Consider the following 14,769-nt stretch of genomic DNA (forward strand, 5'->3'; position numbering starts at 1 on the left):
AAAAAATGTCACGCTAACAAACTAGGTTGGACCAAACCTAGTTCACAGACAAAAAAGGGGAGCAAGTTAACCCACTGCACCACCCAAAGCCATCAAATGATATATTTTCATGTCAGACCAGCCAGGAACCAAACAGCACCATTCCTCCTCCCCATCTCATCTAGAATATTAAATCAACTGTACCACAGACTTGGAGAAAATACAGCAGCTGTCTCCAATGCCAAAAGGAGGAAAGAGTATAGAAGAAGTGGAGCAATTACTGATGGTGAGGATTGGGCAGTTAACTGGCAAATTAACTTTAACAGATAAATGTGTCGTGAGGCACCTTAGTAGGAAGACTAGAAATCTCACCTACAGCTTAGAAAATAAGAAACTGAATGGGGTAGAAGAGCAAAGGGATCTAGGGATACAGGTGAACAAATCATTAAAAGCAGTAGTACAAGTCAGCAAAGCAATTAAAAATGCTAATAAAACACTGGTTAGGCTAGAGTTGGAGTACTGTGTGCAGTTCGGGTGACCACATTTCAGGAACGATGTGATTGCACTGCAAAGGGAGTAGAAGAGATTGACGAGGGTGTCGCCTGGACTGGAGATTCTTGGCTATGAGGAAAGATTGGAGATGCTGGGTCTGTTTTCTTTGGAACAGAGGAGGCTGAGGGGAGACCTGATTGAGGTGTATAAAATTATAAGGGGCTTGAATAGAGTGGATAGAAAGGACTCGTTTCCCTTGGCAGAGGGGTCAACAACCAGGGAATATAGATTTAAAGTAATTGGGGGGAGGTTCAGAGGAGATACAAGAGGAAATGTCTTCACCCAGAGAGTGGTGGAGGTCTGGAACTCACTGTCTGAAAGTGTGGTAGAGGCAGAAAGCTTCATTCACCACATTTAAAAAATATTTGGATGTGCACTTAAAGTGCCGTAATCTACAGGGCTACAGACCAAGAGCTGGAAAGTAGGATTAGGCTGGATAGCTCTTGGTTGGCCGGCGCGGACATGGGCCGAAATGGCCTCCTTCCGTGCTGTAAATTTCTATGATTCATTTCTCAAGGTATAGAATTCAAAAGTAGCTACATTAAACTTCTATAGAACCCTGGTTAGGCTGCACTTGGGAGTACTGTGCATAGTTCTGGTCTCCATGCCATAAAACTCTTTCCCAATAGCTGCAATGTCTTAGTTCTGGTACCGTACTTGTAAATTTTTTCAGTGCTTCTACGTCCTTTTTAAAAGGAAACTAGACAAGTACACGAGGGAACATGGAATAGAAAGATATGCTGAAAGGCTGAGATAAGGTAGATGACCTGGTTCTGTGTTGTATATTCTATGTAAGACTGAAGCCAAGAGTAATAGCAATTTTAGAAAAGCTACAGATTCAAAAAGTTGAAAAATTCTAGACATGGAGTTTTCAGGTCAGGTCAAGAATGAATTAAAAGAGGTGAAGGGCAATTTTTTAGTTCTTGAAGATCAAAGAAAAGCAATTCAAAAGAGCCAATATGAATAAGCAGGGACGTCAGAGCTAATTGGTCGTGCATACTCTTTGGATCAAAAGCTGAAATAGAAAGAGGGAAATTGGAAAGGGAAGAGTTGGAAAAAGATGAAACTTTTCGGAGAGAGACAAAAGACAAGGATGGGATGATGGCAGATGGACAGAACCAAGGTTTGATGACGAGATTCGATTTTGCACATCTGAGGCCACAGTAAGCTGTGAATCTTTAAACTTACTTGTGCATGACTTTCGCCGTATTGATGACGACGACAAGAAAAATAAGCAAAAGAGGCATCTCACAGTACCATGTGGTGGTGCAACCCTTCTCTAGGCACAGCTCTGTGCTAAAAGACACCTAACTAGCAACACACCTGTGCAATGATTTTCCACCTGATGATGGAAGGTAGCTTCCCAAAACATCAAGTTCACGCATCGAATGATCCAGAGGGACACATTTCATTATGGTGCCATCTAATCACTTTTATGAACAGAGTGGGTGCATAAGAGAACAGGGAAGAAATATTTGACAAAGAGCTAAGGAAGACAGGGGGAGATGAAGGGGGGAAAAGAGAAAAATACACACAAGCATGGTTAGAAGAGTGAGATGGAAGTAAGCACAGGAAGGAGTTAATAAAAGTTAGTCTGATAACCAACCCACTATAATGGAATGTGTGGGACTTAACAGTACCTAAGAGGGGTGACAATGAGTCCAAGAGGATATTACCCAAGTTGGATGCAACTATTATCCTCTACTCCGCTGAATGCCCAGTGTCTAAATTGCAGAGACGACTTCTCCCAAGTTGGAAAGGAGAAAAAACAATCACAAGTCTCATCCCCAGGCACACCACTGTTTCAACAGTTTCAGGCTGCAATTAGCAGAAGAATAGTAAACAGAGAACCTCTGCTTTCTTCGGCACAGGTGATGGACAGTGCATGGAGACAGGAGGGGAGGGAAAAGGTTTATTTTGGCGAGTAGTAAGAATAAATAGACATCAGATCCGAGAGAAACAATGTTGAGAACGGTCTCAACTGTTGAAATATGAAGTCTCAGCAGTTGAGCCACACAGTACGAATTTGATTTATGGTCTGTGCTGAGTTAGCCGATAACAATGGAGCAGCAGTATGGGTGTGATAATTGTCTACAACATCCAAGTTAGGGGAAAAGAAAAAAGAAAATCAGCCAGAATTTCTGCTCCTTATCACTATATAGGTGAAGGTGTGCACATGTAGATGTTGGGTGTGTACATAATTGGGCTCAGTTGTGGTATTCACTAGTCAACCAGCCTATCGACATTCACCAAGGTTCACATATGAAGAGTGGTCACTTGGGCAGGGTACCCGAGAGCGACCATCACATATAACCATAGCACAATAATAAAATCAAATTTATTTAAAGGGCAGAAAATTGGAGTAAAATAAAATCTACAAAAACAAAATTGGCTTTTATTCATCAGAAATGAAACTCTGAAAATAAGAGATGGAAAAAATGCTCAAGTAGTTTTCAATGTTATAATTAAATGTTGCACAATGTTCAGTACTAAATAATGCATCCCAGTGCTTTCAGATCAGTCATGGTGTCCAGACCCAATGCACCAGAATCACAAGTGCACCATATTTTGCAATATACAGTCACACTGTTCATGCTCTACATCCAACACCAGCACGAGAGGATTGCTCAAAAATCCAAACACTACTATACCTTTCTTCCGATGGCACCACTTGGTTTTTTTGGAGGTGGAGGCTCAAATATCCTCTGCTGTTGTTGGGGTGGCAGTGTGGAATAAAGTGGAATGATCTTGATGTCTCCAACTTCAGGGCCTAAGTCATCAATTTCTCGTTTTATCCTCTTACAAGCTTCATCAATTTCCTGTCAGAATGACACAGATTCAAACATTATATGCCGAGCAGCAACTAACTCCAACAAAACCTCAAAAAGTAATTCAACTTTTTAAATGAAACCTACAAAAAAAAACGTAGATCTGTTTTTTTTTAAAGCAGCTAAACTGCACAAAGGAAAATTAATACCAGACATTTTCTAAGAATTTAGAAACAGCTACTAACCAAAATCTCAACAATACCAACACTGCGAGCAAACAGTCCATTACATTTCAAAGTCACAATCTGAATTGTTTGAGAATGTTGAGCACTGTTTTAATTAAATGGCTTAATTTGAATTACTGGATAGTTTGAATTTTTTGCCTGCAAGAGATTTTAAATTAATATAAATTGCAAGTGTGTTTCTTCCGATCTGTATAACCAATAGATCATATTCATTACTCTCTCCTTAATTACGAAAAACTGGCCCCTCCACCACTCCACTTAAAATACCATTTCCCATTAAAAATAAAACTGCTATTCATCTTTGGTAAACTATCTTTGCTGGCACTTCATACAATCTTGAATTCGAAGGGAAAAATTAAGGGTAAGGAAAGAGGCGTACACTAAGTACATGGTCAGCAGGGGAGACCATAATAAGAGGCGTACCCTAAGTACATGGACAGCAGGGGAGAGTATAATAAGGGAGAATACAAAGAGATTAGAAGAGAATTGCCTGACAAACCTGATTGAAATTTTTGAAGAGGTGACTAAAGTTAGCACCACCACACCCCATGCGCCATAGATGGGGCATTGCGTGTGGGTCACTGATTGTTAACAGGTTTATTGGGTATGAAGTGAATAGTGACAGTGTCGTGACTTCAGGATTTGTCCACTCCAATTATGTCACTTGCCACACATGCACCGAGCTATCCAAGAAATCAACCAGGTGTAGGGGAGGAGAGGGAGATGCAGGTGTAAAGGGGTGGGGTAGGGAGAACATGATCCATCTTACCATCTGCATCATGTTCTCGCTCACAAGTCCCCCCCTTTAGACCTGGATCGCATTCTTTCCCCGTCCCCACTGTGCTATTTACACCCCCCACCACCGAGTTCCTGACCTCCTCTCCTTCAGTTCCCTCTCTCTCCCCTCCAATCCCATCTTCCCAGTCTCGTGTCTCTCGCTACCCCTCCCTCTGTGCCCCACTCTCTCTCTCTGTGCCCCACTCTCACAAAATGCTGCAGTACAGAGGGATCTGGGGCTTCTTGTACATGAAAGAATCGAGTATAAAAGTAGGGAAGTCCTGCTTCAACTGTACAGGGTGTTGGTAAGACCACACCTGGAGTACTGCATACAGTTTTGGCCTCCTTAAGGAAAGATATACTTGCATTGGAGGCAGTTCAGAGAAAGTTCACAAGGTTGATTCCTGAGATGAAGGGGTTGTCATATGAAGATAGGTTGAGCAGGTTGGGTCTATACTCATTGGAGTATAGAAGAATGAGAGGTGATCTTATTGAAATGTAAGATTCTGAGGGGGCTTGACAAGGTAGATGCAGAGAGGATGTTTTTCCTCATGGGGGAAAATCTAGAACTAGGGGGCATTGTTTCAGAATAAGGGGTCGCAAATTTAAAACCGAAATAAGGAGGAATTTCTTCTCTCAGAAGGTCATGAATCTTTGGAATTCTCTACCCCAGAGAGCTGTGGAGGCTGTGTCATTGAATATATTTAAGGTGGAGATAGACAGATTTTTTGAATGATGAGAGTCAAGGGTTATGGGGAGTGGAGTTCAGGCCAGGATCTTATTGGATGGCAGAGCAGGGACGAGGGGCCAAATGGCCTACTCCTACTCCTATTTCTTATGTTCTTATGGAACCACTGTTGTTCACAATTTATATTAACGATTTAGTCTTTGGAATCCAAAACACAATTTCTAAATTAGTGGATGACACCAAACTGGGGGGATAGTCAATACTGAAAAGGACTGCAACAAATTACAGGAAGACATTAATAAACTTGCAGAATGCGCAAATTGACAAATGCATTTCAACACAGATAAAGGTGAGGCAACTCATTTTGGTAAGAAAAATGAAGGGGTCAAATATTACTTGGAAAATACAAATCTAAATGGGGTAGAAGAGCAAAGGGATCTGGAGTACAAATACACAAATGACTAAGTAGCGACACAGATTAATAAGGCCATTAAAAAAAAAACAAGCACTAGAGTTTATTTCTAGAGGGATAGAATTGAAAAGTAGAGAAGTTATGCTAAACTTGCATCATACCTTGGTTAGACCACATATAAACAGAAAATGCTGGAAATCTCAATGGGTTAGGCAGCACCTGTGGAGAGAAAAATAGAGTTAACGTTTTAGGTCGACGACCCTTCGTCAGAACGCCGTCGACCTGAAATGTTAACTATTTTTCTCTCCACAGATGTTGCCTGACCTGCTGAGATTTCCAGCATTTTCTGTTTTTATTTCAGATTCCAGCATCTGCAGTATTTTGCTCTTGGTTCGACCACACTTGGGAGTATCGTATGCAGTTCTGGCCCCCATATTATAAAGCAGAGCGACTCCTGCCAATGAACCGGAAGCTATGCAGAAGCATTCTGCGTATAACTGCCAGGACCCAACTTTAACAACAGACGGAGGTCTGCGTAAATGCCAACTCTAGCGGTTTTTTCTCTTGTTGGAAATCATTTATTATAAAGAAATGCAAATAAAAGTAAAAACACACATCATTTTCCGATTAGCAATTTAATTTATAAATACGCAACTAGCAAGATAATGTTCAACCTTTTCTGCCTGACTGCCTTTTTGAATTAGAGATGGTTCCACATTGAAAATAACCAAGATTCCTCAGCCAATAGCTCCAGGCTCAACTTTATCTCAAGTTTTATATGTTTCTCTTTCTTTTTAAAAAAAAATCTTTCCCATCATCAAAGCAGGATGCATTGCTCAACTTCACTGTTAAACCTGCAAAGTCTTCCTGTCCAAATATTTACATCGAATCACAGTCATTAGCATTTTACACGCATTAGGATTTTATGAAGTTACTGTTGTTTCCTTAACTGTTGGAGACTGTGTCACATTTGAGAAGCAGGGCTGTGAATTACTCTACTGACCGGCAAAATGACTGCTAATTATGAACAACCAAGACATCATTGGATCTGCGGCATTTTAAAAAGGATATTAGAGGCACTGGAGAGGGTGCAGAGAAGGTTTACAAAGATGATACCAGAAATGCGAGGAAATACCTATTCGGAAGGGATGAACAGGCTGGGTCTGTTATCTTGAAAAAGAGAAGGCTGAAGGGGTGACCCAATTGCCCCATGCCCGAAACGGGGCGCTCCCGCTCCAGTTCGGTGATTTTTTATTTTACTGCAGCTGTGGTTCAGGTTGACTCGCGAAATTGCACTCTTTGCTTTTTTTTTGTTTTAATCTAAAAGTCGGTGTAAATGGGGGCGGTGACTATTCCCGAAGGGCAAAGATGCGGCGGTGACGGTAACTGATGGGTGGAAGTTGGGAGCGGTACTGAGTCACCGCCGTGATGACGTCATCACGGCGCCGCGTCACCACAGATCTCCCCTTCACTTAAAAGGGGAGAGCCGTCGCAATTTTTAAACTTCGGCCCACTGGGCAACCAGGGAGGGTTTCGGCCGGGTCAGCGGCCTGGCACCCAAGACGAGGTGCCAGGCTGCCTGTTGGCAGCCCTGCCTAAATCGGAGGCATAATGGTCAGGCAGATATGGCAGTCAGCCGACAAAAAAACCATGGCGGTCGCGGCAGTGAGCCCTCCCCTTTAAGGAAAGCCGCACCGGCGCTGCAGAAGGCCACAGTCTCACTGGACCACCGGGAAAAAGCTCGTTTTGGCGCCGTGCGGTGGGCCGTAGATTTTCTGAGGGCAATGTCGCCATCGGGGGGTTCAATTGGCGGTGCACACGGTGATGACGTGCTTAACACCGATCGGAGCAGTGTGGGGCGGGGAGGGGGAAATCGGGGCATCAGTGGGGAAAACGCAGGAGGGCAATTCGACTAGCAGAGGCCACTCAATTCTGCAGCGTGGCCGCTGATTTGCGGTGGTAACAGGCCTCAAGGAAAGGGGCGATTTCATCCCCACAGTGTTTCACTTTGGGGAAGAACAAAGCTAGAGGCCAGCAATACAAGATAGTCACCAAGAAACAAAATAGGGAATTCAGGAGAAACTTCTTTACCCAGAGTGGTGAGAATATGGAAGTTGCTACCACAGGGAGTGGTTGAAGTGAAGAATATAGATGAATTTAAGGGGCGGTAAGATGAGCATATGGGGGAAGAAGGGAACAGAGGATTGTGCGGATAGGGTTAAATGAGGAAAGACGGGAGGAGGCTCAAATGGAGCATAAACGCCAGCATGGACTGGTTGGGCTGAAAGGATATACAGCACAGAAATAAGCCAATGTAAAGCCAATTATTGCACATATTAAAAAGAGTTGTAAACATCTTCAGGAATCCCAAAAATTATAATAAAGCCATTTATGTTATAGATATTTTTTTTAAAGTCTAAAGATCACTGCACACAAAGGTTTACAACATATTTAACCAATTTAATAGGCTGATATTAATCTTTAACCTGTTGAATAGGAACTGAATACACTTTAGAAATTTGTATTTATCAAATATGGAATAAAACTTGTCCATCTTGAAGGGTATATGGAACTTTTCAAAGGAGACAGAAATCAGGAAACTATAGACCAGTTAGTCTAACATCTGTCATTGGGAAAATGCTGGAGTCCATCATTAAGGAAGTAGTAGCAGGACATTTAGAAAATCATAATGCAGTCAAGCAGAGTCAACATGGTTTTATGAAAGAGAAATCATGTTTGACAAATTTTCTGATGTTCTTTGAGGATGTAACAAGCAGGATGGATAAAGGGGAAATAGTAGATGTTGTGTATTTGGATTTCCAGAAAGCATTCAATAAAGGTGCCACACTTAAAAGGTTACTGCACAAGATAAGAGCTCATGGAGTTGTGGGTAATATATTAGCATGGACAGAGGAATGGCTAACTAACAGAAAACAGAGAGTTGGGATAAATGGATCATTTTCAGGTTGGCAAACTGTAACTAATGGGCTGCCAAAGGGATCAGTGCTGAGGCCTCAACTATTTATAATTTATAATAATGACTTGGATGAAGGGATCGAGTGTAACGTAGCCAAATTTGCTGATGATACAAAGATAGGTGGGAAAGAAAGTTCTGAGGACGTAAATAATCTACAAAGGGATATAGATAGACAACGAGGAGCAAAAATTTGGCAGATGGAGTGCAAGGTGGGAAAATGTGAGGTTATCCACTTTGGTAGGAAAAATAAAAATGCAAATGATTTAAATGGGGAGCAATTACAAAATGCTGCGGTACAGAGGGATCTGGAGGTTCTTGCACATGAAACAAAAAGTTAGCATGCAGGTACAACAAATAATTAGGAAGGCTGTACAGGGCATTGGTAAGACCACACCTGGAGTTTTGGTCTTGTATTTAAGAAAGGATATACTTGCATTGGAGGCAGTTCAGAGAAGGTTCACTAGGTTGATTCCGGAGATGAGGGGGTTGACTTATGAGGAAAGGTTGAGTAGGTTGGGCCTATACACATTAGAGTTCGGAAGAATGAGAGGTGATTTTATTGAAACATACAAGATTCTGAGGAGGCTTGACAGGGTAGATGCAGAGAGGATGTTTCTCCTCGTGGGGGAATCTAGAACTAGAGGGCAGAGTTTCAGAATAAGGGGTTGCCCATTTAAAACGGAAATAAGGAGGAATTTCTTCTCTCAGAAGGTCGTGAATCTTTGGAATTTTCTACCCCAGAGAGCTGTGGAGGCTGGGTCATTGAATATATTTAAGGTGGAGATAGACAGATTTTTGAATGATCAGGGAGTCAAGGGTTATGAGGAACAGGCAGGGATGTGGAACTGAGGCTAGGATCAGATCAGCCATGAATGGTGCAGCAGGCGCGAGGGGCCAAATGTCCTACTCCTGCTCCTATTTCTTATGTTCTCATGTAGTCAAAAGGTCACAAGCAAATCGCAATTACATCTCACTTACGGGATTATAAAAAAAATGCATTTAATATAGCACCTTTCATGTCCTCAGGACACCCCAAAGTACTTCACTGCCAATAAATGACTTCTGAAATGTAGTCACTACTCTGTAGATAATTTAACCTCAAATTTGCACACAGCAAGGTCCCATAAAACAGCAGAGAAGAATTTTTGGTCTTGACCGAGTTTTAAATGTTGGCCAGGACACTGGGTGAACTCTCCTGCTCTTGTTTGAATAGTGCCATAGGATCTCCTACACCCACCTGAAAAGATAGATGGGGTTTCAAGTTTAATATCTCATCCCAAAAATGGCAGCGCCAACAATGCAATACTCCCTCAGCCTAGATTGAGGTGAGGCTTGAATCCACAATTTGACTCAAGAAGTGAGAGTGCTACCAATTGAGCCAAGATGGCACTAATAACAAAGCGGCATGGCTAATTCTGAACCGACAACAGTGGAGTGAATTCATTCGGCCCCATTGTCAGTGCTGAACAGATGAGTGGGAATTTTGTTGTAGCACTGGAAGTATCTGGATTACTAGCCAAATAACTTAACCACCACATTACTGTACCCAATGCCTACAACTGCTTTTCATTTTGATGGGGATCACAATTCCTGTCTAGCCATGATGCTGATGGGTACAGTAACATAGTGGTTAAGTTACTGGACTAGTAACCCGGATACAACACTGCTACAAAATTCGCACTCGTCAGCTCAGCAGCGACAATGGGGCCGAATGAATTCACTTCTCCGTTGGCGGTTCAGAACTAGCCTTGCTGCTTCAGTCACCTGTATCCCTTTCTGTGATGAGTCACTCAGTTCAAATCCCACCATGGCAGTTCGAGAATTTGAATGCAGTTCAAAAACAGTTAGGAAATTAAAAAAACTGGTATCAATAAAAGTGACCATGGAGCTGTCGGACTGTCATAAAAACCCAACTGAATATCCTTTTAGGAAAGGAAACTTGCCATTATTAACAAATTCAACAATAGGATAACCAGGCATTTACAAGGTTTTGCCGAGGTCAGTGCTTTTCAGCAACAAGTTACTATTTCACAAATAAAAGCTGTACAATATATGCAAGAATACATCAAGTCTTAAATTAACATTCAGCAGAGTTCTAAACATCATGGAATTTGAATGAAAAAAACACTTAAAGGGAGACTTTATGCTGCGGGTTAGCACAATGTCCTTTCAGTTGCGCATCAAATTCCAGCCCAGACTAAGGTACAAAGTCTCTTTCTATTGACTGGAAGGCTCCAATAGGTTGTCCGGTCTCAATCCGGTTGTGTGGGTAAAAGCACAAAAGCTACGTGAAATACGCTACATAAATTCAAACTAGTTTCTAAAAGCTAATCAAAGTCATAAAGAAGTCACCCGTGAAAATCTACATCAGCACTATGTAACTGTGAAGTTAGAAATGTCTTATCAGTGTTTGTGAATACACAACTCACAGACTAAACAAAGCATCTACCCAGAATCTGAAATGTACAGTCCGGAAAGGCACCAATTTTGATCCCTAGTCTGTGCTGAGCTAACTGACTTCAGCTGGGGCAGTTATGAGGGTAGGACAATTGGCCTCAATGCCCCCAGGCCATGAAGGAGAAAATAAGCAGTTTCCACAACTTGTCACTATGCAGAGACACCTGCTGGAAAATGCAAGCGTGTGGATGTTGAACGAGGACACTGGCTGTGAACAATCTGCCAACACTCCCCATCGAAGCTCACGCACTAAGAATGCTCATTCAAGGTGAGGAGCAGGAGGACTAACTGTGCCCGTGGAACTGTACGCCAGCATGAGTCACTGTGCTTGGTAAGAAAGAAAATGAATCGGAAGAAAATGGGCAGGGGAAGTAATTCCTATCGATCATCAATTTAAATTTGTAGATTGAACCCAGGACATTGAAAGTGTAATAAGGGACAAGTATATTAAAATTGTCGCAGGAATCGAATGCCGAATGAACGCACCATTAACCTACTTTCATACCAAATAAAAGAAAACCAACTTTTTCCAAAGACTGCACCATTGTTGTTCTTTGTTCCTCTTCAGTTTGATTTAAGGAGGGTTAATTTAGATTAGTATACATTTATATGGCATCTTATTAGGGTGAAATGTCTCAAAACACTTCAGACAATTAAAAACTTTGAAATGGAGTGACATATAAATGCGTAAATAGCAGCTTTACAAATTACTTATCACACAAGAAGTATGCTCAATCACCAAATACATGAATTCAGGGAACCAACAAATTTAAGCTCAAAATGGACTCTAGATTTCTGGTCCAATCTCAAGTACTATACTGCAACTGGTGCAGATTTACGAGATACTGCAGAGGAAAATCACCCATCTTGAAATTAGCTTTGCTTTTTAAGAAATCAGCAACCTTTTATCACCAAAACAGGTAGACACTTGGGAGTATGATATTACAACTATTACTGAGACATAGCTAAAAGAGGGGCAGATACTGCAGCTCAACATTCCTGCTTACAGGATCTTCAGACGGGATAGAAAGGGGGGTAAAAAGGGACAGGGGGTTGCGGTATTGATTAAAGCAACTATTACAGCTGTAAGGAGGGATGATATGTTAGAGGGACCATCAAATGAGGCCATATGAGTCAAACTGAAAAACAAAAAAGGGGCAGTCACATTGCTGGGAGTGTACTATAAACTCCCAAACAGTGAGAGGGAGATAGAAGAGCAAATATGTAGGCAAATTTCTGAGAAGTGCAAAAACTATAGTGCAGTAATAGTAGGGGATTTCAATTATCCTAATATTAACTGGGACAAAATTAGTGTGAAGGGTATAGAGGGTGCAAGAATTCCTAAAATGCATTCAAAAGAACTTTTTTAGCCAGTATGTAGCAAGCCCAACATGGGAGGGAGCGATTCTGGATTTTGTTTTAGGGAATGAAGCTGGGCAGGTGGAAGGGGTATCAGTAGGAGAGAATTTAGGTGCTAGTAACCATAATTCAGTCAGATTTAAGATAGTTCTGGAAAAGGACAAGGATAGACCAGGAATAAAAGTTCTAAATTGGGAAAAAGCCAACTTTACTAAGCTGAGAAGTGATATGGCCATAGTGGACTGGAAACTGCTACCTGAAGGTAAATCAGTGTGAGAGCAGTGGGAGGCATTCAAGGAGGAGATCCGTAGGGATCAGACCAAATATGTGCCCTTAAAGAAAAAGGAAGGGACTAACAAATCTGGAGCCCTCTGGATGTCAAGGGACTTACAGGGTAGGATAAAGAAAAAAAGGGAGGCTTATGACAGATACCGAGGGCTAAATACCACAGAATCTCTCCGAGTATAGAAAGTCCAGGGGTGAAATTAAAAAGGATATTAGGAAAGCAAAGAGGGAACATGACAAATTCTTGGCAAGTAAAATCAAGAAAAACCCAAAGATGTTGTATAAATATATTAAGAGCAAGAGAATAACTAAAGAAAGGGTAGTGCCTATTAGAGACCATGGGCCCAAGTTTCCGCCCCCTGTAAAAAACGGCACACCTCTGAGTTGCGCTGACTTTCTAGAATTAAAAGGGCGGCAAAAAGTTACCTTCAAATTCTCCGAGCTCCTCAGGACATCTTCGGCCTCGGTATAGAGCAGCACAAGGAGGGGGGGGCGGAGCCAGGTCCCGGCGCTGAAAACAGTGCCGGGACCTCTGCACATGCGCGCTAGAGTGTGCGCGCATGTGCAGTAGCTCCTCGCAGCCCGACGCTCTGCAGGCCGTGTGAGAGGGGCCTGATGAGTGAGCACTTAACTTGTTAGGTATCGCAATCCATGCCACTGAAAAAACATGAGTTGCTTCTCGTCATCTGTGAAAAGCAGTCTGATGCTTTTATTATATGACGATTGAGTGATCGCTGGTACAATACTAGTCCAGGTGGGTGCAAGACTATTGCAGAACTGCGCCATGCTGTGCAAAAAAAAAAGTAAAATAGCTTTATCAAAAACTTAACATAATAGAGGTAAGTGGGGGAAAACCTGAAAAGTCCTGTTCTTTGTACAAGTACCATGAAATACTGTTACCTCCAGCCTCTTTAAATTGAACATTTGTTTTAAAACTTTAGACAATAAATGCCTCTTTTCAAGAAAAATCTACGGCTTTTGCTCATCACCAACAAATGTTAAATGACACCGACATGTCCAAAAGATGCAAAACCTCCAGGATCGTTCCCCAAAGCTGTGAACATAACCTTGTTACTGCTACTCATCCCCAAACATCACGATGTTAAATTGATGTTATCGGCTAAAAAACAAAACTCACCTCATTGTTAAAACTTAATTGGAGTTTTATAATCAATCAAAATATAGTTTTTTTTTGCTTCATGTAACTGGCCACTGTTAGCTGATTTCTCCCCATTCTCTCTCTTTCTCTTTCTCTCCCCCGACCCCCCACTTTTATTCACAAAGTTGCACGGTAACTAAATCATAGTTCACTGCATGAAGTAAAGAAGCAAAGCAAACAGATTTTTTGATTCATGAGCAACTATCGAGCAAAGGCTCTACTGTTGAAAGGACTTAAGTGTACCATACTTTGTTGGGAGGAAGGAAAGATTTGGAATACATTGTCAGTTCCTTGACCATTTTTAAATCAATGACATGAAGATCATATGAAAGAACAGACAGAATTTTCTCTTTTTAAAAGACTCTTCTACAATCACCTGCAAAAATATAGCTAAGTAACTTTTTCAGACCGAAGCACGCTGGCCCTACCCCTGGCCGAATGGGCTCAGTCATCAGCAACAACCCGCTGCTGCATTTAAACCCCCCCCCCCCCCCCCCCCCAGCCGCATTCAGCCTCCGTTCACCCTCCTCCCTCCCTCTAACCCCCCCCCGGGTTAAGCCTCCATTCACCCCTCCCCTATGTTCAACCTTTCCCCCCTCCCCCTCTCTTCCCCCCCAACTGACAGAGACAGCGAGACACTGACAGAGAGAGAGACACTGACAGAGACAGAGAGAGACATGGACAGAGACACAGAGAGAGACATGGACAGAAACACCTTCCCTTCACATAAAGGTAGGACTTCTATTTTTTATTTGTTATTGATTGGTTGCTTATTACTTTGGTCTTGGTGCTTTAGGTGCAGGGTTCCTTCTATTTTTTATTTGTTAATTAATTGCTTATTACTTTTTGTGCTTCGTTTAGTGCTTAGTGCTTTAAATGTACTTATGCTTCTTTAATGTTGTTGTGAAGGTGTTTAGTGCTTTGGATAATCCTCTAACTTCCCCCCCCCCACGCGTTGATGTTGATGTGTCTGCCTCAGCCGGGAGCCTACATTTGCTTATTTATAAAAAGAGAAACAACTGTCCTCATTCAGCAGATACAAGGCAAAATATCATCGCAAGAGGTTTTAGGCTATTTTAAGTGATGCGTTTAATGCCTTAGTCCTTTGTGT

The 14,769-nt window shown here is 41.9% G+C and overlaps 1 protein-coding gene across 1 annotated transcript in view; it reads right to left on the minus strand.

Moving 5' to 3' along the window:
- Nucleotides 1-14,769, minus strand: part of dhx15 (DEAH (Asp-Glu-Ala-His) box helicase 15) — a gene marked incomplete at its 3' end in the record, with an annotated part of 160,369 nt that overhangs the window by 42,742 nt on the left and 102,858 nt on the right. The window contains exon 6 of the mRNA XM_070874463.1: nucleotides 3,183-3,350. Within this exon, the coding sequence (XP_070730564.1) occupies nucleotides 3,183-3,350 (168 nt within the window). The remainder of the gene's footprint in view (nucleotides 1-3,182; nucleotides 3,351-14,769) is intronic.

The sequence above is a fragment of the Pristiophorus japonicus genome, unplaced genomic scaffold (assembly GCF_044704955.1).
Source record: "Pristiophorus japonicus isolate sPriJap1 unplaced genomic scaffold, sPriJap1.hap1 HAP1_SCAFFOLD_835, whole genome shotgun sequence".
NCBI lineage: Eukaryota > Metazoa > Chordata > Chondrichthyes > Pristiophoridae > Pristiophorus > Pristiophorus japonicus.